Consider the following 12,028-nt stretch of genomic DNA (forward strand, 5'->3'; position numbering starts at 1 on the left):
ATCCTGTTGGACTTTTACCTGGTGTTGTGAGATTTCTTGCTATCACAAAGGAGGCAGCTTGGGTCTTCTCTCTCCCAATCTCCAGCCAGTTGTTCCTTGTATTCCCCCCTGCCCGGGAAGGTTCTTTACCATGAGTCCTGCTCTCGTTCTCCCCCTGCCTCCTACTCAATCTCTGACACAGTTGTGCCATGGGACACTCATAGCAATGGGGAGACAGGATGAACCGGACAACCTCTCCAGCGTGATCCAGCATTCAGACTGGTTCCAGTGTGACTCCCTTCTCGAGCACGAGTCTCAGCCTCTCACTCAGGTCCTTCCAGTAGCTGGCTGTGTGAATCCAGCAAGATTATCTTGGATCCAATCGGAAAGCAGCTAAAGCTCGAAAAATGTTTCTTATTAAAATAAGCATCTGGAATGATCTGATGTCTTGGGAAGTTTTTTTCATGAAAAACTGATAGCCTAAAACTCAAAATGTAACCTGGACCTGATATTGAAAAGTAATTATACTTCAACTTGAAAAACAATTCTTCAACCACTGAGGGATTCAAATGTACTCAGACAGTCAAACTGACAACAGCAAATATAAGCGGAAGGAATGGTTTAATCTCCAGTGATTGGGTACAAGTGACATCTTTACACGATATATCACACATTCTTCTCTTTCACAGGGCCCCGTGGGTCCCCGCGGAGATCGAGGGGAACCGGGAGATGAAGGTTACAAGGTAATCTCCTGATATTGCTCTGAATTTAGAGGAGGCAATGGCCTGGTGGTATTATCTCGAGACTATTAATCCAGAAACTCAGCTAATGACTCAAAGATGAGTGGGAAAGCAAATTGCGTGGAGAACGCGGAAAGTCTGCAGAGAGATTTGGGTAGACTGTGAGTGGGCGAGGATCTGGCAGATGGAGTATAACATTGGCAAGTGTGAGGTTATCCACTTTGGAAGAAATAATAGTAAAATGGACTATTGTTTGAATGGTGAAAAATTACAACAATTTCAGTAAAGGTGGAAGCTCATGTGGAATATGAGCCGGTTGGATAGAGCGCTGCAAATTGTTTATAATTCTGTCTAACCGATGCTCCTTACTCTGCAATCATTACAACAAACACAAGTTAGAACCCATGGTGAGAGACAGTAATTCTTCACATAGAGGAACTCAAATTCTGCCCTGAATATAAAGTACAACAGGAATTCTATCACTAATTATGGGGAACTTATTCTATAAGTATAAATGCGAGGTGATGCATTTTGGTCGATCGAACCAGGGCAGGACTTATTCAGTTAATGGTGGGGTGTTGGGGAGAATTACAGAACAAAGAGATCTAGGGGTACAGGTTCATGGCTCCTTGAAAGTGGAGTTACAAGTGGACAGAGTGGTGAAGAAGGCATTTGGCATGCTTGGTTTCATCAGTCAGAACATTGAATACAGGAGTTGGGACGTCTTGTTGAAGTTGTACAAGACATTGGTAAGGCCACACTTCGAATACTGTGTACAGTTCTGGTCACCCTATTATAGAAAGGATATTATTAAACCAGAAAGAGTGCAGAAAAGATTTACTAGGATGCTGCTGGGACTTGATGGATTGAGTTATAAGGAGAGGTGGATAGACTGGGACTTTATTCTCTGGAATGTAGAAGGCTGAGGGGTGATCTTATAGAGGTCCATAAAATAATGAGGAGCGTAGATCTGTTAGATAGTCAATATCTTTTCCCAAAGGTAGGGGAGTCTAAAACTAGAGGACTTAGGTTTAAGGTGAGAGGGGAGAGATACAAAAGTGTCCAGAGGGCAATTTTTTCACACAGAGGGTGGTGAGTGTCTGAAACAAGCTGCCAGAGGTAGTAGTAGAGACGGGTACAATTTGGTCTTTTAAAAAATATTTAGATAGTTACATGAGTACTATGGGTATAGAGGGATATTGGCCAAATGTGGGCAATTGGGATTAGTTTAGGGGTTTAAAAAAAAGGGTGGCATGGACAAGTTGGGCCGAAGGGCCTGTTTCCATACTGTAAACCTCGGTGACTCTAGTACAATGACACTGCCTGGAGACTAATAGTTTTCCCACTTTATCTAATTTCCACAGGGTTATCCTGGCTCACCAGGAGTTCGAGGGAATGCTGGACAGCAAGGACCGCCGGTAAGAACATTGCGGAAGGCAGGATAGAGATCCCATTACTTCTCTCATTGGTTAATGCTCTGAATCCACGCCAGCATCACACTTTGCTTTCTCCCAATCAGGGAAACCCAGGTGAATCAGGGGAGCAAGGACCTAAAGGAGAAAAAGGAAACAAGGTATGGACTTCAGCCAAAATTAACCAATTCTACCGGTGTACGGCCAATCAAGTACTGAGCACAGGTCAGGGGGCAGCAATCTTAACTTTAAATCAAGAGATTGAGAGTGTTAATTATGTACCAGTTGTTGGAGGCATTGATTAGGCTCCCATTTAATCAGTGTAAAGAGACTGTGAGTGAAACAGTGGGATGGATGAGTGAGGAGGGACTGGCCTGTAATGTTACATTACGCTATGTTCTCCAGAGCGATCGATAACCTTTAATATCAAAACAGGAACTTGTAATGAATAGCAGAAAAGTGAAAAGGCAAGGATCAAATTTTTCATTTTACTAACTTTACTGTAAGAAACAGACTAAAAGTACACTTGACCAAACACTTTTTGTAGGCAGCTTTAAACTACAAAACAGAATTTTCCCCTTTCCCACAACCCAAAAAATGCAAACCACATGCACACTTTACATCGCTATTTAAATAGTCATTCTATTTTGCCCCACACCCGGTTCAAAGTAACTCGTAATTTCCGAGGTTTTACTTCTGTTCCTTTCCTTTTCAAACCTGCTGTTACAATCCAGGTCAGGAACTCCAAGCTATTTTATGGAGTCAGCCTAAACCATACATTTTCCACATTGAATTTGGCTTGAGTAAGCAAGACATTTCACCCCAGATATGATTCAATGACCCACTAGGGGGCTTTTACCAAACAAAGTTTATTTAAGAATATAGTTAACATGTATAGTAAGAAAATTAGCAATAGATTTTACCAATTATAAACAAGAAGAAAATAAACAACCATAATATCGTATAAACCTTAACAACTAAATGCACTGCTCCAACACAACAAACCTCCTAATAGAAGCATAGAAGATAGGAGCAGGGGGGAGGGGGGAGGGGGGAGGACTATTACTTACGTGGCGAAAAACTGCAGCAGGCGGCGGTGCAGAGGGACCTCGGGGTCCTTGTGCATGAGTCGCAAAAACCCAGCTTGCAGGTGCAGCAGGTGGTCAGGAAGGCGAATGGGATGCTGGCCTTCATAGCGAGGGGGATTGAATATAAAAGTAGGGAGGTCTTGCTGCAGCTGTATAGGGCATTGGTGAGGCCGCAGCTGGAGTACTGTGTGCAGTTTTGGGCGCCGCACCTGCGCAAAGATATTTTGGCCTTGGAGGGAGTGCAGAGGAGGTTTACTAGGCTGATACCGGAGTTGAGGGGGTTGAGCTATGAGGAGAGGCTGAATAAACTAGGCTTGTACTCGTTAGAGTTTAGAAGAATGAGGGGAGATCTCATTGAGACGTATAAGATGATGAATGGGATGGATAGGATAGAGGTGGAGAGACTCTTCCCGCTCAAAAAAGACAGTAGGACTAGGGGGCACAGCCTCAAGATAAAGGGGGGGGGCGGTTTAGAACGGAGTTGAGGAGGAACTTCTTCACTCAAAGGGTGGTGAATCTCTGGAATTCTCTGCCCGTTGAAGTGGTGGAGGCTGCCTCGCTAAATATTTTTAAGACGCGGGTTGATGGGTTTTTGATAAGAGAGGGGATTAAGGGTTATGGGGAGAGGGCGGGAAGGTGGAACTGAGCCACGACAGATCAGCCATGATCTTATTGAATGGCGGGGCAGGCTCGAAGGGCTGGATGGCCTACTCCTGCTCCTATTTCTTATGTTCTTATGTTCTTATATTCATTTGGCTCTTCGAGCCTGCTTCACTATGGCTGATCATCCAACTCAATAGCCTAATCCAATAGCCTAATTACCTACAAACATACCCCTGTCCCAGGATTAGCACAGGAAATAAGAATGTTCACAGGAGGCTAGAACTTGCAGCTCTGCAAGACCTACTGTGAATTATTCCTTTGGTTGGAGAACTCTGGCTTCTGGAAATCTCAGCACCTCTCTGCTGGCCTTTTGCCTTCAAACCAGCAACAGCAAAGTTTACACTTCAGGAAGGCAGGAAAAACTGTAAACAACTTTCCAGCAGAATTTCCAATACCAGGGAGAGACACAGAAAAACCGCTCCTCAGTCTGGAGTCCAACAATTCCGAACCAGCCAGGAGCCAAAACTGAGAGGGAAAGAGGAGAATGGTTCAAAGTATAAATATCCACATGGACTAGTTGAACAGAATGGCCTGTTTCTGTCCTGTAAATACTGTGTAACCGTGTAAGTGTTGACACTGAGTCACACCAGGGAGAATTAAGACTAGAACAAAAAGTTCGATCAGAAAGAGGAAGGTCTGATAGAAAGCGAAGTGGACAGAGAGGTACCGAGAGGGAATTCCTGAACATAAAGTAAAAGTTTATTTATTAGTGTAGGCTTACATTAACACTGCAATGAAGTTACTGTGAAAATCTCCTAGTCACCACACTCCTGCACCTGTTCGGGTACACTGAGGGAGAATTTAGCATGCCAATGCCCTTAACCAGCACGTTTTTTGGACTGTGGGAGGAAACAGGAGCGTCCAGAGGAAACCCACACAGACACGGGGAGAACATGCAGATTCTGCACAGACAGTGATCAAGCCAGGAATCGAACCCAGGTCCCTGGGAGGCAGCAGTGCTAACCACTGTCCCACTTTGCTGCTGATTAGTAAGGGGGATTTACACTCATTGCTCAACATCAATCCTGCCTTGGCCATTGGGGAAAATGTGGCTCCAAGTTACACAGTCAGAAACCAAATTGAGTGGGAATTTCGAACGGGAGATAGGACACTGATCCATCAGAGTTATTGGCCACTTCAGGCAGGAGCCCTGCACACTTTCAAGTTCTTGGCTTCCAGCTTACACTGGGTGTACTTTCAGGGTGAGGATTTTCATAAAAATGTATAAAATCCTAACAAGGTTAGACAAAGTAGATTCAGAAAGAATCTTCCCAATGGTGGGATAGTCCTGGATAGAGTGGACATGGAGAAGATGTTTCCAGCAGTAAGAAAAACTAGAACCAGCACAACCTCAGACTAAAGGGACAAAGCCTTAAAACAGAGATTTATTTGTTATTTGTCTGTTTTTGTCATTTATATTAATGATTTGGATGAGAATTTAGTAGACATAGTTAGTAAGCCTGCAGATGACACTAAGATTGGTGGTGTAGTGGACAGTGAAGAAGGTTATCTAAGATTACAACAGGATCTTGATCAATTGGGCCAGTGGGCTGACAAATGGCAGATGGAGTTTAATTGAGACAAATGTGAGGTGATGCATTTTGGTCGATCGAACCAGGGCAGGACTTACTCAGTTAATGGTAGGGCGTTGAGGAGCAAAGAGATCTAGGGGTACAGGTTCATAGATCATTGAAAGTGGAGTCACAGCTGGACGGAGTGGTGAAGAAGGCATTTGATGTGCTTCGTTTCATTGATCAGAACATTGAATACAGGAGTTGGGACGTCTTGTTGAAGTTGTACAAGGCATTAGTCAAGCCACACTTGGAATACTGTGTACAATTCTGGTCACCCTATTATAGAAAGGATATTATTAAACTTGAAAGAGTGCAGAAAAGATTTACTGGGATGCTACCGGGACTTGATGGATTGAGTTATAAGGAGAGGCTGGAGAGACTGGGACTTTTTTCCCTGGAGTGTAGAAGCTGAGGGGTGATCTTATAAAAGTCTGTAAACTAATGAGGGACACAGATCAGCCAGATAGTCAATATCTTTTCCCAAAGGTAGGGGAGTCTAAAACTAGAGGGCATAGGTTTAAGGTGAGAGGGGAGAGATACAAAAGTGTCCAGAGGGGCAATTTTTTCATACAGAGGGTGGTGAGTGTCTGGAACAAGCTGCCAAAGGTGGTAGTAGAGGCGGGTACAATTTTGTCTTTTAAAAAGCGTTTCGACAGTTACATGGGTAAGATGGATATAGAGGGATTTGGGCTAAACACAGACAATTGGGACCAGCTTAGAGGTTAAAAAAAGGGGTGGCATGGGAAAGTTGGGCCGAAGGGCCTGTTTCCATGTTGAGTCTGACACAGAGATGAGGAGGAATTTCTTCAGCCAGAGAGTGGGGAATCTGCGGAACTCTTTGCCACAGAAGGCTGTGGAGGCCAGGTCATTGAGTGTCTTTAAGACAGAGTTAGATAGGTTCTTGATTAATAAAGAGATCAGGGGTTATGGGAAAAGTCAGGAGAATGGGGATGAGAAAAATATCAGCCATGATTGAATGGCAGAGCAGACTCAATGGGCCTAATTCTGCTCCGAAATCTTATTGTTTTATGGTCTCACAGCACTAGGGACCCAGGTTCAATTCCTGGCTTGGGTGACTGTGTTTTGAATTTGCACATTCTCCCTGTGTCTGCATGGATTTCCTCCGGGTGCTCCGGTTTCCTCCCACAGTCCAAAGATGTACAGTTTAGGTGGATTGGCCTTGTCAAACTGCCCCTTTGTGTCAGGGGGACTAGCTAGGGTAAATGCAAGGGGGTTAGGGGGCAGGGTCTGGATGGGTCGGTGCAGACTCGATAGGCCAAATAGCCTCCTTCTGCACCGTAGAATTCTATGATTCTGAGTCTGGAACTGCGGGTCATAGTTTGAGGATAAGGGGTAAACCTGTTAGAGCTGAGGTGAGGAGAAATTTCTTCACCCAAGGGGTGGTGAATGTGTGGAATTCACTCCCACAGAAAGTAGTTGAGGCCAAAATGTTGTGTGATTTCAAGAAGAAATTAGATATAGCTCTTGGGGAAGGAGTACGGTTTCTGAGAGGAACAAGCGAAGCTAGCAGCAACTCCGCTGGTTAATTTGCTCCAAGATCCTTTCCCCTCACAACAGTTAGACAAAGTAAAGTCCATCTCAGGCTGCTGATGTTGGACCCTTAGAGGATGCGAGGGGGGATTTAGTGGTGGGGGATGAGGAAATGGCTGAGACCTTAAATAAGTTTTTTGTCTCAGTCTTCACGGAGGAGGACGTGAATAGTTTGCCGGATCTTAAAGATAGAAGGATGGTAGGAGTTGAGGGCCTGAATGCGATCACTGTCACTAGAGAGGTAGTGCTCAACAGACTAGTGGGACTGATTGTGGACAAGTCCCCAGGACCGGATGGAATGCATCCCAGGGTTCTGAAGGAAATGGCAGAGGTGATAGTGGATGCCTTGGTGATTATTTTCCAAACTTCGCTGGATTCCGGGGAAGTGCCAGAAGATTGGAAGACGGCTAATGTTACGCCGCTGTTTAAAAAGGGTAGTAGGCAAAAGGCAGGGAATTATAGGTCGGTTAGTTTAACGTCTGTTGTTGGAAAAATGCTGGAATCCGTCATCAAAGAAGAAATAGCGAGGCACCTTGAGAAGAATTGTTTGATAGAGCAGACGCAGCACGGATTCGTTAAGGGGAAGTCGTGTCTGACAAATTTATTGGAAATCTATGAGGATGTGTCTAGTGCGGTAGACAGAGGGGAACCGGTGGATGTGGTGTTTCTCGATTTTCAGAAGGCGTTTGATAAGGTGCCGCACAAAAGGTTGCTTCAGAAGGTCAGGGGGCATGGAGTTGGGGGTAGGGTGTTAGCGTGGATAGAGGATTGGCTGTCTAATAGGAGGCAGAGAGTTGGTATCAATGGGTGCTATTCTGATTGGCGGTTGGTGACTAGTGGAGTGCCCCAGGGATCGGTGCTGGGGCCTCAGCTATTTACCATTTATATAGATGATCTGGAGGAGGGGGCTGAGTGTAGGGTAACGAAATTTGCTGATGACACAAAGATGAGTGGAAAAGCAAATTGCGCGGAGGGTGTGGAAAGTCTGTAGAGGGATCTGGATAGGCTAAGCGAGTGGGCGAGGACCTGGCAGATGGAGTACAATGTTAGCAAGTGTGAGGTTATCCACTTTGGCAGGAATAATAGTAGGGGGGATTACTATTAAAGGGCAAAAAGCTGCAGCATGCTACGGTGCAGAGGGACCTGGGGGTCCTTGTGCACGAGTCGCGAAAACCCAGTCTGCAGGTGCAGTAGGTGATCAAGAAGGCGAATGGGATGCTAGCCTTTATAGCAAGGGGGATAGAATATAAAAGTAGGGAGGTCTTGCTGCAACTGTACAGGGCACTGGTGAGGCCGCAGCTGGAGTACTGTGTGCAGTTTTGGTCGCCTCACTTGCGCAAGGATATTTTTGCCTTGGAGGGAGTGCAGAGGAGGTTCACTAGGCTGATACCGGAGATGAGGGGGTTGGACTATGAAGAGAGACTAAATAGACTGGGTCTGTACTCGTTGGAGTTTAGAAGGCTGACGGGGGATCTTATAGAGACGTATAAGATAATGAAGGGGATAGACAAGGTAGAGGTAGAGAGATTCTTCCCGCTCAGAAAGGACAGCAGGACTAGAGGGCACAGCCTCAAGATAAGGTGGGGGGGCAGTTTAGGACGGAGTTGAGGTGGAACTTCTTCACTCAAAGGGTGGTGAATCTCTGGAATTCTCTGCCCGTTGAAGTGGTGGAGGCTGCCTCACTGAATATATTTAAGTCACGGGTAGATAGGTTTCTGATAGACAGGGGAATTAAGGGTTGTGGGGAGAAAATGGGAAAGTGGAACTGATCCACTTCAGATCAGCCATGATCTTATTGAATGGCGGGGCAGGCTCGAAGGGCTAGATGGCCTACTCCTGCTCCTATTTCTTATGTTCTTATGTTCTCATGATGTGGTTTGGCAACTGGTTAGGATTTGTTTGCCGTGGGCAGCCAGCGTCACCAAGCGTCCAGACAGTGAGAGCTTAACACACAATCGTCTGCATGTCCTGTTTTTGCAATAAAATCCACAGTCATTTATTACATAATAACCATTAAATAAGTCAGATTGCCTCCCCAGTCTGTCGTGGCTCAGAACAAAATGTCTTTGTTTTTATGAGGTACACGATTGTGTTTCACAGATTTCAGAAGCAGACTCGTTTCAGTACCAGCTGCATTTCTAAAGGAAGATTTTTTTTTTAATTTGTTATTATGGGATGCCAGTGTCGCTGTTCAGGCCAGCATTTATCACCCAATCCCACCATCAGAGGGTGATGGTGAGCTGCCTCCCTGATCTGCTGCATCCCTGGAGGTGTAGGTACACCCACGATGCTGTTAGGGAGGATTTTGACCCAGTGACTGTGGAGGATGGGCGATGTATTTCCAAGTCAGGATAGTGAGTGACTCAGAGGAACAAGCTCCTGATCCTTTAGGCGTTGGAAACAGTTTGCCCTTATTTCAGACCACTGGTCAGCGCTGCTGCCTCACAGCGCCAGGGACCCGGGATTCGATTCCGGCCTCGGGTCACTGTCTGTGTGGAGTTTGCACATTCTCCCCATCACTTTGGCAGGAATAACGGATGTGTTGAGTATAGGGCTAACGGGAGGACTCTGAATAGTGTGGATGAACAGAGGGATCTAGGTGTATGTGTACATAGATCCCTGAAAGTTGGGAATCAAGTAGATAGGGTTGTTAAGAAGGCATACGGTGTCTTGGCGTTTATTGGTAGGGGGATTGAATTTAGGAGCCGCAGCGTCATGTTGCAACTGTACACAACTCTGGTGCGGCCGCACTTGGAGTATTGTGTGCAGTTCTGGTCCCCACATTATAGGAAGGATGTGGAGGCTTTGGAGAGGGTGCAGAGGAGGTTTACCAGGATGTTGCCTGGTATGCAGGGGAGGTCCTATGAGGAGAGACTGAGGGATTTGGGGTTGTTTTCGCTGGAAAGAAGGCGGCTGCGAGGGGACCTTATTGAAACATATAAGATGATCAGAGGTTTAGATAGGGTGGACAGTGATAGCCTTTTTCCTCGGATGGAGAAAGCTAGCACGAGGGGGCATGGCTTTAAATTAAGGGGGGTTAGTTATAGGACAGATGTCAGGGGTAGGTTCTTTACCCAGGGGGTGGTGAGGGATTGGAATGCCCTGCCTGCTGCAGTTGTGGATGCGCCTAGTTTGGGGGCGTTTAAGAGATCCGTGGATAGGTTTATGGATGGAAAGGGTTTGGTTTAGGTTAGAGGGTCATTGTTTTTTAACTGGTCGGCGCAACATCGTGGGCCGAAGGGCCTGTTCTGCGCTGAAATGTTCTATGTTCTATGTTCTATGTTCTATCTCTGTGTGGGTTTCCTCCGGGTGCTCTGGTTTCCTCCCACAGTCCAAAGATATGCACCTTAGGTGGATTGGCCATGGTAAATTGTCCCTTAGTGTCAGAGCGACTAGCTAAGGTAAATGTATGGGGTAACAGGGATAGGGCCTGGTGGGATTGTGGTTGCTTCAGACCCAGTGGGCCCAGTGGCTTCCTTCTGTAGGATTCTATGATTCACTCAATCGAAACCCTGTATGATTTTTAAACACCTCTGTTAAATCTTCTCTTAGCCTCATCTATTCTAATTGGAATCATCCTAGATTCTCCGGTCTATAAACTCAGTGCTAATGTGAGTGTGTTGACAGTTAATGTGCACCATTTCTCTCTGAAGCTGATGTGTGAGGGGAGAGAAAGTTCTTCCATCGATCAATATAAACAACCTCAGTTTAGAAAAAAGTAATTCCACCGTGTTTCAGACGTACTTTGTGTGCTTTAAGCTTTCAAACTGTCAGCAAGGAAGAAATTGACAGGAATGTTTCAATCTTGGCTCTAAATTTTTCAAATAGCAGGGAAACACTGTGATGTGACACTGCAGTATTCTATGTGGGGTTTTGATTAAGGAACCGAGGCTTAAACATGAGCTGCCGGAGGGAGTGTTTGAGGAGGGACATTTAAAAGGCATTTGGACAGACACATGGACAGAGGTTTAGAGGGATAGGGGCCAAATGCAGGCAAATGGGGTCAGCTTAGATGGGCATTTTGCTCAGCGTGGACCAGTTTGGGCCGAAGGGCCTGTCTCTGTACCATTGATTCTATGATTCTATGGTTTCCATTGCAAGATTTAGGATAATTGACAGAAGACCCAGAGGGGGAGATCAGTGAGTTGTTGTGATCTGGAAATGTGGTGCTTGGAGGTGCATCCAGTTGTAACTTCGCAAATACTGGAAACAGGATGTGAGAACAGAAAGTGCTGGGAACTCTCAGCGAGTCAGGCAGTGTCTACGATGGGAGAAATGGGTGAATGAGCCTCCATCAGAAGTGGAAAAGGATCGATTAATACTTTAAGGAGAGCCATTGTCAGAGCTCCCTGGCAAAAGCATGGGGGTGTGAAACTAATTGGCACAGGCAAGATGGCCTGAATGCCTCTTCCTGTTCTGTATAATATTCTATAAAAGTTGCTGGGCAAGGGAGAATATTGTTTGAACAAGGGGAGGTGGTGGCACAGTGATATTGTCATTGGATTAGTAATCCGGAGACGCAGAACAATGATGTGGAGATCCGGGTCTGAATCCCACCACAGCAAACGACAGAATTTGAATTCAATAGAAAAAATCTGGAATTAAAAATCTGGTGGTAGCCATGGATTGATCGTTGGAAAAACCCGTCTGGTTCAGTTATGTCCTTTAGGGAAGGAAATCTGCCGACTTTACCCGGTCTGGCCTACATGTGACTCCAGAGCCACAGCGATGTGGTTGACTCTCGACTGCCCTCTGAAACAGAGGGCAGTTGGGGATGGGCAATAAATGCTGGTCCAGCCAGCCACACCCTTGTCCCGTAAACAAACTCTTAAAAGCTGCGTGCTCGCTTTCTCTGAATCTCAAAATCTTGTGAAAGAATGTTAATTCTGAGCTGGCTCTAATATTTTCAGGGCGAGAAAGGGGCGAAAGGATCTCGTGGGGAGGTGGGGAAACCAGGCTTGTCGGTGAGTAGCACTCGTTATCATCAGGCCACGTTCTTTAACCCTCAAACTGCTGAGACA

The 12,028-nt window shown here is 45.7% G+C and overlaps 1 protein-coding gene across 1 annotated transcript in view; it reads left to right on the top strand.

The window, feature by feature from the left end:
• col24a1 (collagen type XXIV alpha 1) overlaps positions 1-12,028 on the top strand; it is a 317,299-nt gene that overhangs the window by 264,532 nt on the left and 40,739 nt on the right. Inside the window, exons 43-46 of the mRNA XM_080195089.1 lie at positions 669-722; positions 2,084-2,137; positions 2,239-2,292; positions 11,918-11,971. Of these exons, the coding sequence (XP_080051215.1) occupies positions 669-722; positions 2,084-2,137; positions 2,239-2,292; positions 11,918-11,971 (216 nt within the window). The remainder of the gene's footprint in view (positions 1-668; positions 723-2,083; positions 2,138-2,238; positions 2,293-11,917; positions 11,972-12,028) is intronic.

The sequence above is a fragment of the Carcharhinus amblyrhynchos genome, chromosome 9 (genome assembly GCF_965287045.1).
Source record: "Carcharhinus amblyrhynchos chromosome 9, sCarAmb.v2.hapA, whole genome shotgun sequence".
NCBI lineage: Eukaryota > Metazoa > Chordata > Chondrichthyes > Carcharhiniformes > Carcharhinidae > Carcharhinus > Carcharhinus amblyrhynchos.